Source organism: Mustelus asterias, chromosome 11 (assembly GCF_964213995.1).
Source record: "Mustelus asterias chromosome 11, sMusAst1.hap1.1, whole genome shotgun sequence".
Taxonomy (NCBI): Eukaryota; Metazoa; Chordata; class Chondrichthyes; order Carcharhiniformes; family Triakidae; genus Mustelus; species Mustelus asterias.
Window position 1 is genome coordinate 51,869,942 of NC_135811.1, and position 12,455 is coordinate 51,882,396.

At 45.3% G+C, this 12,455-nt stretch overlaps 1 protein-coding gene across 2 annotated transcripts in view; it reads left to right on the top strand.

Moving 5' to 3' along the window:
* Positions 1 to 12,455, top strand: part of prkg1b (protein kinase cGMP-dependent 1b) — a 722,012-nt gene that overhangs the window by 679,377 nt on the left and 30,180 nt on the right. For both annotated transcript variants that reach the window (XM_078223608.1, XM_078223609.1), the window contains exons 11-12: positions 3,065 to 3,204; positions 10,749 to 10,838. In XM_078223608.1, coding sequence (XP_078079734.1) covers positions 3,065 to 3,204; positions 10,749 to 10,838 — 230 coding nt within the window. The remainder of the gene's footprint in view (positions 1 to 3,064; positions 3,205 to 10,748; positions 10,839 to 12,455) is intronic.

A 12,455-nucleotide genomic window follows, 5' to 3' on the forward strand; every position in this document is an offset into this window, starting at 1 on the left:
CTGATATGTATTGTCTCCAGACAGGACAGCCAGTGAGATTCTGCAAGTCCAGGCAAGCTGTGGGGGTTACAGATAGTATGACATGAACCCAAGATACTGGTTGAGGTCATCCTCATGTGTGCGGAACTTGGCTATCAGTTTCTGCTCAGCGACTCTGCGCTGTCGTGTGTTGTGAAGGCCGCCTTGGAGAACGCTTACGCGAAGATCAGAGGCCGAATGCCCGTGACTGCTTAAGTGCTCCCCAACAGGAAGAAAACAGTCTTGCCTGGTGATTGTCGAGCAGTGTTCATTCATCCGTTGTCGCAGCGTCTGCATGGTTTCCCCAATGTACCATGCCTCGGGGCATCCTTCCCTGCAGCATATCAGGTAGACAACGTTGGCCGAGTTGCAAGAGTATGTACCGTGTACGTGGTGGATGGTGTTCTCACGTGAGATGATGGCATCTGTGTCGATGATTCAGCACATCTTGCAGAGGTTGCTGTGGCAGGGTAATGTGGTGTCGTGGTCACTGTACTCCTGAAGGCTGGTAGTTTGCTGCGGACAATGGTCTGTTTGAGGTTGTGTGGTTGTTTGAAGGCAAGAAGTGGGGGTGTGGGGATGGCCTTGGCGAGATGTTCGTCTTCATCAATGACATGTTGAAGGCTCCGGAGGAGATGCCGTAGCGTCTCCGCTCCGGGGAAGTACTGGACGATGAAGGGTACTCTGTCCACCGTGTCCCGTGTTTGTCTTCTGAGGAGGTTGGTGCGGTTTTTCGCTGTGGCGCGTTGGAACTGTCGATCGATGAGTTGAGCGCCATATCCTGTTCTTATGAGGGCATCTTTCAGCGTCTGGAAGTGTCTGTTGCGTAAGCGTTCTCCAAGGTGGCCTTCACGACACACGACAGCGCACAGTCGCTGAGCAGAAACTGATAGCCAAGTTCCGCACACATGAGGACTGCCTCAAACGGGATCTTGGGTTCATGTCACACTATCTGTAACCCCCACAGCTTGCCTGGACTTGCAGAATCTCACTGGCTGTCCTGTCTGGAGACAATACACATCTCTTTAATCTGTGCTTAATGCTCTCTCCACTCACATTGTTTATACCTTTAAGACTTGATTGTCTGTAAAGACTACATTCCAATCATTATTCTGTAAATTGAGTTTGTGTCTCAGTCGGGCCTGTTTGTGAGCATTTCTCCACTCCACCTGACGAAGGGGCAGCGCTCCGAAAGCTACTGGCATTTGCTACCAAATAAACCTGTTGGACTTTACCCTGGTGTTGTTAAACTTCTTATCATAAAACATCTCAAGGTGCAACATTATCAAACAGAATTTGCTACCAAGCCACGTAAGGAATTGATGCAGGTGATCAAAAGCTTGGAAAAAGAGGAAGATTTTAAATATTATAAAGGAGAAAGCCAGAGAAGTAAGAGGGACTTAGGGAGGGAGCCTTAACCTCTAGAGGGAAACCCCCTGACCTGTGAAATAATTTCCCCTTTTATATTTTAATTTGAAATAATGAATCCTGAAAGTTTCGAAGTCCTTGGATATTTGACGGGTTCAGATGATCTAACAAGCAGCGAGAGCAAAGCTGAAAGCTTTAGAAATTCTCATCGATATCCTGAGGCAAGATTGTTGCTTTATAATCATTCCAAGCAGCTGTCATTCTTCAAGCAGTATGTCCCATGGACTCCACGCAGTATGGCTCCATTCCACGGGCTGGTTGTAAGCTGAAAATAAACCTCTAGTGTCCATCGTGACTGAAAGTGTAATAACACTCGACATTGAAGTATTAATGACTCTTGCCAATTCACTTTAACAGTCTATATTTTAATTAAACATGGGGAACTGAAATGTGGATGTTTTAATATTAATGGCAATATATTATCAGTGTTTAATTAATCAGTTGTTATAACAAGTAAAACACAAATACAAGGAAAGGCAATCTGGCAGTTTAGCTGAAGAAGCCACATTTTGAATAAAGCCGAGTTAGCGGCAATCTTTGTTATATGACTGGGATTGTTAATTATAGGTGTAACAACTGTAGAAATTCAGCTAAATACCACTTTCCTGTCACCAACGCTTTATTGTGAACCAAAGGAAAAGGCCACACCCGTAGCTTACAGTCAGGTAGTCTTCCCTTCACAACCTACAACCCCGCTCTGGGTAAGGTCACAGGCTTTACAATGGCTGTTTCCCATTGGGCAAGCTTTCACTCGCTAAATAAGGCAGCTCATACTCCACAAAGCCCATGGGTGGATCTATTGCTAATCCCCCATGGCATTTGTGGCTTTCATAACAACAACAATTTGCATTCAAATAGGGCCTTTAATCTGATAGCATCCCAAGGTGGAATAGGGCGGCATTTTGGCACAGAGGTTAGCAGTGCTGCCTCACAGTGGCAGGCATGATGTGGAGATGCCGGCGTTGGACAGGGGTAAACACAGTAAGAGTTTTACCTGGTGTTGTTAAAACTCTCTCAGTGGCAGGGCCAGAGTTCGATTCCCAGCTTGGGTCTTGGGTCACTGTTTGTGCGAAGTCTAGGAATGCTGGACAACTTTAAACTTTAACTCTGCTGGATAGAAATATCAGACTCTCTTGAGCTTAACTCCGTTTTCACTGATTTGAGATTACTTCTACATGGAAGTTTTGTTTGTGGAGTAAGGAGAGTACACACTGTCGACATGCTGTTTGCGATGAAGAGGAACAAATGAAATTCCAGAATATTGGGACTCTGAGGAAAGGAAGCTGAGGCATTTTTGAAGGGTGGCAGAGTGGTTAGCACTGCTGCCTCACAGCACCTGGGTTCGAGTCCCGGCTTGGGTCACTGTCTGTGCGGAGTCTGCACATTCTCCCCGTGTCTGTGTGGGTTTCCTCTCACAATCTGAAAGACGTGCTGGTTAGGTGCATTGGCCATGCTAAATTCTCCCTCAGTGTACCCGGACAGGCGTCGGAGTGTGGCCACTAGGGAATTTTCACAGTAACTTCATTGCAGTGTTAATGTAAGCCTACTTATGACACTAATAAATCAACTTTAACTTTAAAGTGCAAGTCAAACGCTTCCTTTGTCTATTCTTTTAAAGGTCCAATTAAAAAGTGAGGAATCCAAAACGTTTGCAATGAAGATCCTGAAAAAGCGTCACATAGTGGATACCCGGCAACAGGAGCACATACGATCGGAAAAGCAGATCATGCAGGAAGCACACTCAGACTTCATTGTGAGGTAAGCTTCCATCAGATAACCTCATGGGACATAAAAGAAACACTGGGAAACTGAGACAGAAGCAAAGAGTCTGATATGAAACCGGTTTGCATTGTATTGGGTCACCCTCTGTCTCTGCCCCTGACATAACAGGTACTTCTCACACATTCTAGCCTATATTCCCCTTGATTAGTGTCTCTCCTCTTTCTGTCTCTGATAAAATGTCGCCTATTCTCATGACAATCTTTCCTGTTTTCTCTCTGATACGGTCTAATCTATTTTATTCTATCCTAATTCATTACTGAGAGTGGTTTTAATGTGGAACTTGCTACCACATTGGACAATCAAGGCAAATGGCTGAGATGGATTTAAGTGGAAACTGGAAAAGTACATAAGGAAGAAATGAATAGAAGGATCTACTGATAGGGCCAGATGGAATAAGGTGAAAGGAGGCTTGTCAGGAGGAGCAGCATAGGCTACTCTGAGCGAGTTGACTGTTTTTGTGCTGTAAGTTCTTTGTAAAACTATGATGGCCAGATATACATTTATCTTTAGATTCATTTACTCATTTGGTTCCATCAAATATTTATCCTACAGTTTACTGCAATCAGGTGGCACGGTGGTTAGCTCTGCTATGACTATGGTCAGATACCCCACACTCGGGAGGCAATGGCCTAGTGGTATTATCCCTAGTCTATTAATCCAGAAACTCAGCTAATAATCTGGAGAACCGGGTTCGAATTCAGCCACGGCAGGTGGTGGAATTTGATTTCAATAAAAAATATCTGGAATTAAGAATCTACTGATGACCGTGAAACCAGTGTCGATTGTCAGAAAAATCCATCTGGTTCACTAATATCCTTCAGGGAAGGAAATCTGCCGTCCTTACCTGGTCTGGCCGACATGTAACTTCAGGTGTGGTTGACTCTCAGCTGCCTTCGGGCAACTAGGGATGGGCAGTAAATGATGGCCAGCTAGTGATGCACCTGTCCCATGAATGAATAAAAGAAAACTCTGAAAACAAGTGTAGGATGCCACCCAATACAACTTCTGTTGATGCCTCATCAAATCCCCCGAGATGCTTATCACATTGTCAGCCAACTGGTCTCACTGGAATTTTGGCTTTCACACAAGGGTTTCCAAACTCCACTCTCAAAGAACACACTTTGGAACCTTCTCCAACACAACACTTTTTCTTAGATGCCAGATCCACATCCAATCTCTCCTTTCAGTATCCCTCTGCTCTGGATTGCCACATCTATTCAAGCTTCCACACAATCATTCAGCCACACCAACAGAAGACCACTACTTTACAGGCTGTATTAAGGTGTCATCGACCTTAGACTCACCTTGGATGTCTTGCTTCTTGCGAGCCGACATCTCCAGGTCTGTACCTTGCAGCCCTGTCTTTAACTGGGAGCCTCTTTCTGCTCCTTACTTTAACTGTCTTTGACTCCACAGTCTCCTTGGGACTTTCCTCTATTCCATTCCCTAGTTTCTGGGACTTTCTATTCTTTAGCTTGGGACTGGTTTTCTGTCCCTGTGCATTATCCTGCCTGTTCTAGCAGTTTCTGTGGAATTCTCTTGACTCTGGGTTGCCTGGTTCCAAACTGACACTCAACTGTTTCTGCTTTTCGCTGCGAATTTCTGGTTGCTAAGCAACAGCTTAGTTTCCTTTAAACCCCAGTGATTGCTTTTACGTCATAAAACCATTGCAATGCAGGCAAAATTTGAAGTGAAACTAAACCTACAGACTTGCAGGTACCTTTCTTAACATGAAGCCAAACTGAAGTTTTAACCCTTTCTTAGCACACAATTACAAATTACTTACTTAAACTTACTATTCCTAATACGCAGAATAGGAATATGGATTACTTAAATTATCTTTATTTCCCAGCACTAATCCAAAAAGAGAAGACTGTTATGCTTTTCTCTTTATGTGAAATTACTGAGTAATATGCAACAATCACAATTCATTTGGTATCGCACTTCAGAATGGGGGTGAATCATAGGATCCCTACAGTGCAGAAGAGGACCATTCGGCCCATCAAGCCTGCACTGACCACAATCCCACCCAGCCCCTAGCCCCATGACCTCTCATATTTACCCTGCTAATCTCATTAACCAACACCTATTTTGGACCCTAAGGGGTAAATTAGCTTGGCCAATGAACCTAACCTGCATGTCTTTTGGACTGTGGATGGAAACTGGAGCCCCCAAAGGAAACCCACGAAGAGAAAGTGCAAACTCCACGCAGGCAGTCGCCAGAGGCCGGAATCGAACCTGGGTCCCTGGCGCTGTGAGGCAGCAGTGCTAACCACTGTGTCACCGTGCCGCACACATTTTGCTGGATATTCCAAACTCAACTGAATGTTGTCACTCAATCTCCCCAGTTGCACAGCTAAACAAATGGAGCATTAATCCTTCCTGATAACCCATTTGAAGCAATGAGGAAATATAATTCAAAAGCCAAACACGTCTCTTTTTTTCTCTTGGGACATTTATAGATTTAACAGGAGAAATCAAAGCTTGATATTCAGCGAGATCTGTATATGTTGAAATCATATCAGAAATTCCAACCAGATCCCTCTTCCCAACCAAGTGAAACACTAGTCCTGATACCAGAAGCTGAAGTAACTCATCCCAGCACAAGCAGCTGACAGATCGCTCGCTGTCTATGTTGCCTATCATTTTTTATTACGCAGTTTCACGCCTAGCACATTTCATTAACAGATTCTAAAGATTCACACTGCAGTAGTTCCAAGATAAATTTCCAGCGAGCTCGCCCAGAATAACTGCTCCAGTTCTGCTTTAATCTATGATTGATGGGAGTTGGCATGTGGTTGCAGACCTGTTGCTAGAGCATGAACCAGTTGTTGCAGTAGGAGATTCCTCAGCACCAGAAATCAAACAGCATTATTGTTACACTGATCAGCCAAACAACATAGGCTTAAGAAAATAGTCCTACTAGCTGAGCTGCAAGGATTTTATTGAAACGTTCAGTAGGGTGAAACAATTATTGATTAATAAATTGGAAGTACTGTGCGGGCCCTCCTTTAGTAACAGATCAGGTCTGGAATGCTGCCTGCTAAATAGACGTGAGTCCCACCCTGGAAGCAGCAATGTCCTCTCAACGACATGTTTTTGCATAGGCCACAGCTGCTCCGAACATGTCCTGACCACAGACCTCACACATTGAGGCCGGTTTCATGGAAACATAGAAACTAGAAGCAGGAGTAGGCCATTCGGCCCTTCGAGCCTGCTCCACCATTCACTTTAATCATGGCTGATCAACGAATTCAATATCCTGATTCCCCGCCGTCCCCCGGGTATCCCTTGATCCCCTTAGTCCCAAGAGCGATATCTAATTTTTTTTCTTGAAGTCAGTCAATGTTTTGGCCTCAACTATATTCATGCCGCACATTCACCATTCTGATTTGAGTTCTTGAGACGCTTGAGGTGATGCCACAAAAGACCCAATGCAGCCCTCTGGGGGAATCTCAGTAATCCAGATCCTGCGCCCAGTATCTCCACAACTCCATGAAGGGATGTGGATGATGGAGCAACCAATCTGGTGTGATGGTTGCCGAAAGGACAGAGGTGGCACTGGGAGCTGGCATCTTTCCTACTCTCTTCCTAACGAGCTGCAAGTCAAGACACGACTGGGTAGGGTGCACCAACTGGACAGGCACTTTACCAATGCATTGTGCTGCTAAACTGCACCATTTTAATCACTTGGCGATCATATAGCCTACACACCTACCAGAGTACATCTGCATTTATATAAGTGGGTTATATCCTTACAGTAATACAGTGGATTCTCCATTTCGGGCAAACAGGAACTGAACCTGTGTAAATTTATCAGCAACTTGCTTTGAAGATTTGTAATCAAAGAATCCATCATTTGAAAATACAGTAAAATATGTACAGTTAAGCGAGTGAGCAAAACATCTGGCAGATGGAGTATAATGTGGGAAAATGTGAACTTGTCCACTTTGAGAGGAAGAATAAAAAGCAGCATTTTATTTAAATGGAGAGAGGTTGCAGAACTCTGAGGTACAGAGGAATCTGGGTATCCTGGTACATGAATCACAAAGTTAGTACGCAGGTACAGCAAGTGGTGTGGAAGGCAAATGGAATGTTACGTTTATTGCAAGGGAAATTGAATATAGAAGCATAGATGTTTTGCTATAGTTGCTCAGGGCGTTGGTGAGGCCACATCTAAAGTACCATGTACAATTTTGGTCTCTTTATTGAAGAAAATACATAATTGCATCAGGAGGAATTCAGAAAAAGTTCACTCAACTGGTTCCTGGGATGAGGGGGTTATTTTATGAGGAAAGGTTGAACAGGTTGAATCTATATCCATTAAAGTTTAGAAGAATGAGAGGTGATCTTATTGAAACATATAAAATTAGGGTGGCACAGTGGTTAGCACTACTGCCTCACAGCACCAGTGACCCGGGTTCAATTCCAGCCTTGGGTGACTATGTGGAGTTTACACGTTCTCCCCGTGTCTGCATGGGTTTCTTCTGCTCCGGTTTCCTCCCATACTCCAAAGATGTTCAGGTTAGGTGGATTGGCCATGCTAATTTGCCCCTATGTGCTGCAGGATATGTTGGTTAGGGGGATTAGCAGAGTAAATATGTGGGATTACAGGAATGGGGCCTGGGTAAAATGCTCTGTCAGAGTCGGTGCAGACTCGTTGGACCAAATGGCCTCCTTCGGCACTGCAGGGATTCTATTCTTGAGGGGACGTGACATACTAAGAGGATGTTTTCCTCTGTGGGAGAGATCAGACTGATCAGGTTCTTGACTAATGTGGGAATGGATGGCTATAGGGAGTAACTGAAATGTGGAGTTGAGGTCACAGTCAGATCAGCCATGATCTTACTGAATGGCAGAGCAGACTCGAGGGGCTGGATGGCCGACTCCTTTTCCTAATGTGTATGTTCATGTGTCCATACCCTGGATTTGTGCTGAAGTATTTTTCTTTCAGAGGTGAACTTCAAATGTGTTTTCAACATGATTTATTAGAGATTTACCTGTATCAGATCTAATTCTTACTGAATGATGTGTGCCAATGCGTTCCCTCTCTGATTTATTTGCACTATTAAATGTGACTGTAGCAGCATTGATAGTGAGAATATTTTTAGAACTAACTACGCTAAATTACTCTCACAGACAGGACAGTTCTAATACAAGGAGAGATCACAGGTCATCCAGTCTGAATTACCCTCAGCAATGAGTTGCAAAGAGAAATCAAGAGATAGGAATTTACAGAGGTCAAAATCCTGGAATTCATGATCACCACCCATCTCCGCACCTGGCTGTCTAAACTATTCCTTATCCACTCATCCTATTGCACCAGGGCTGCACTGGTCAAAGTCAACAGCTGGATTATCCTGTCTGTGCTGCCCAATTTTTCTGTAACTTTCAATGTGGCCCAGTTTCTCTATCCTCCTGTACTCGCTCTCCTCAGTGCTCTCTAAACCACTGGGTGTGGCCCTCACATCTCCTGCAATCACTTCTTTGCCCACCCCAAAACTGTGTTTTCTGGGTCCGCTCTGATATGCTGCTCCTCAGTAACGTTACATTGTCCATAAGCAGGACCTTGGCTTCTATTAATGTGCCCGTGGCATCCGCCTCACCCTCTTTGTTCCCATCCTGAATGACCCACACTGTTACCCTGATATTCTGCCAAGGGTGAGCTGGAATATTCCACCATTTCTCACCAGGTGAAAACAAAGCGTCTACCAGAAATATTAAACCCGAGTCCTATTCTATTACTTTGCTCCTTTATCCAGCTCAGACCGATGATGCACTCATTTGTGATCTTTGACGCTGCATTTAGCTTTAACCTTAACATTCCATCCATCACCAGGACTATTTGTTCTGCTGCCACCCCTCACCCTTTTCTCTGCACCCCCCCCCCGCACGCACTCTATTGCCTTTTGGAAGTTTCATTCATGCTTTCATTACTTCAACTTCCCAATTCTCTCCACACTGGCCTAGCAAGTTCAATGCTACACAAATGGCAACATCATCAAATCCTGCTGCCCGTGTCATACACGACACCCGGTCCCACTCGCACATCATCACTGACCTCACTGAGATCTCACACACTGCCCCGATCTCACTGAGATCTCACACACTGCCCCTGATCTCACTGGGTTCTCACACACTGCCCCTGATCTCACTGAGATCTCACACACTGCCCCTGATCTCACTGGGTTCTCACACACTGCCCCTGATCTCACTGGGTTCTCACACACTGCCCCTGATCTCACTGGGTTCTCACACACTGCCCCTGATCTCACTGGGTTCTCACACACTGTCCCTGATCTCACTGGGTTCTCACACACTGCCCCTGATCTCACTGGGTTCTCACACACGGGGGGCGAATTTTCCCATTCCGCCCACCACGGGAATCGTAGCGGGTTGACCACGCAAAGTTCTGTTGACCTCGGGTGGAATTTTCTGGTTTCAGGGCGAGCGTGGCCGGAAAATTCTGCCCATTGTCCCTGATCTCACTGGGTTCTCACACACTGTCTCCGATCTCACTGGGTTCTCACACACTGCCCCTGATCTCACTGGGTTCTCACACACTGCCCGTGATCTCATTGGGTTCTCGCACACTGTCCCTGATCTCACTGGGTTCTCACACACTGCCCCTGATCTCACTGGGTTCTCACACACTGCCCGTGATCTCACTGGGTTCTCACACACTGCCCCTGATCTCACTGGGTTCTCACACACTGTCCCTGATCTCACTGGGTTCTCACACACTGTCCCTGATCTCACTGGGTTCTCACACACTGTCCCTGATCTCACTGGGTTCTCACACACTGTCTCTGATCTCACTGGGTTCTCACACACTGCCCCTGATCTCACTGGGTTCTCTCACACTGCCCCTGATCTCACTGGGTTCTCACACACTGTCTCTGATCTCACTGGGTTCTCACACACTGTCCCCATTCTCACTATGTTCTTTGCCACCCTCCAAGCTAATTGATTATCAAATATTGCCCTTTATCTACAAATTCCCCACGGCCTCACTCCTGCATCCCAGTTCACACCCAATACGCTTTCCTCATGGGGCCACTGCTCCAGCACTGACAGCAGAGCTCTCAGCCATTGCACCCGTTGTGTTCTGAGGTTCTCCTAACTCTCACCTTCGGAAGCTTCACTGGGATGTTCAATGCTGTTAAGTTTGTTCAATATCCATTTGTTTTATCTTTCACTCCAGCTCAGCACTTGCACAGAATCAGGAGAATGTATTTTTCAAATTTGTAAAACAATTTAATTGAATTGTAGAACTTTGGCTGTAACATGAATCCGTAAAATATTGTCACTTTAGTCCTTTTAATTCAATATGTGCTTGCTTAAAGCACGGTTGCCGAGAAATGTTCTGAATTCTAATCAAATGAAAATATTAATAATCTCAGCAAAGCCTGCACAGATATTCAGTGAAATCTGGATTGAAATAAGGAAGAGTTGTATAAACCTAGACTGTGTGTTGGCACTTTAACTCAATCGTTGACACTCTTCTCTCTTCAATACAGGCTCTATAGGACATTCAAGGACAGCAAATATTTATACATGTTAATGGAGGCTTGCCTTGGTGGAGAGCTGTGGACTATTCTCAGGGACAGGTATGGAATGAAAGAAATTATTTTTATACAGAATTCACTTTCAATGTCTCTTTGCATTGATCAACATGGCAGCTTTTCAGTTGTTATTTTCAGAGTAGCTGCTTTCTAAGTAACAGCCTTTGCTCAGTGGGTAGCACTCTTATCTCCAAGTCAGAAGTCTGAGAGTTCAAATCCCATAGCAGACACTTGACCACATAATCCAAGCTGACCCTCCAGTACAGTTTTACCAAATGCAAATCCCCAGAGTGACGTTTGAGAGGACAGGAAGCAGGGAGAGTTATTGAGCCAAGAGTTTCAGTTTATTTTTTATTCAGTCAAATGATGTGGGTGTCGCTGGCTAGGCCAGCATTTATTGCCCATCCATAATTACCCTTGAGAAGGTGGTGGTGAGCTGCCATATTGAAGTGCTGCGGTGTCTGCAGTGCAGGTACACCCACAGTGCTGTTAAGGAGGGAGGACCAGGATTTTAACCCAGCGACAGTGAAGGAACGGCCAACATATTTCCAAGTCAGGATGGTGAGCGGCATGAAAAAGAACTTCCAAGTAGTGTTGTTCCCATGTGATGCTCATTGTTTCATTGAATTGGGTGTAACTGTGTGTGTGGAAGGTCATCTAGATTCGAAACGTTGGCTCTATTCTCTCCCCACAGATGCTGTCAGACCTGCTGAGATTTTCCAGCATTTTCTGTTTGTGTTTCAGATTCCAGCATCCGCAGTATTTTGCTTTTATCTTAAGTTTGGTTATGAGGTTGTTTCAGTGTTTGAGCTTTGCTGCTATTTTCCTCAGATGCTCATTGAAGGGCAGAGTCATGTGTAATTGAATTCATAGAAATCATAGAAACCCTACAGTACAGAAAGAAGCCATTCGGCCCATCGAGTCTGCACCGACCACAATCCCACCCAGGCCCTACTCCCATATCCCTACATATTTACCTACTAATCCCTCTAACCTACGCATCTCAGGACACTAAGGGCAATTTTTAGCATGGCCAATCAACCTAACCCGCACATCTTTGGACTGTGGGAGGAAACCGGAGTACCCGGAGGAAACCCACGCAGACACGAGGAGAATGTGCAAACTCCACACAGACAGTGACCCAAGCTGGGAATCGAACCCAGGTCCCTGGAGCTGTGAAGCAGCAGTGCTAACCACTGTGCTACCGTGCCATGAGTGTAGACTCACTCCTAGGTTTGTTGAGTTGGGATCATGCTTTAGTCTCTGGCCATCCTTGCGGATAGGCAGCACGTGACATTATGGGGGTGAAATTCACAGGAGATGCTTTTAGAGGGGTTCGATGTGAGTTGCCATGTGCCACAGTAGTCCATCCACTTTGCACAGCTTCGTTAAAGATCTGATCCGGAGATCCAAAGGCTGGAACTTTGGTGGTCCAACAGATGTCATCGGCATAGATGGATTTATGGGATGTGGTTATTGACAGCTGATTTGTATAAATATTGAACAGGGCGAGTATTGAGCCCTGAGCTAATCTGTTGACTGGTCGTCTCCATGCCTTCCTCCCTTGCCCAAGGTCGACTTTGGTTCCTGTGAAATTCCCCTAGTCGCCTCAGTTCAAGTCAATGCACCTAACCAACACGTCTTTCAGAATGTGGGAGGAAA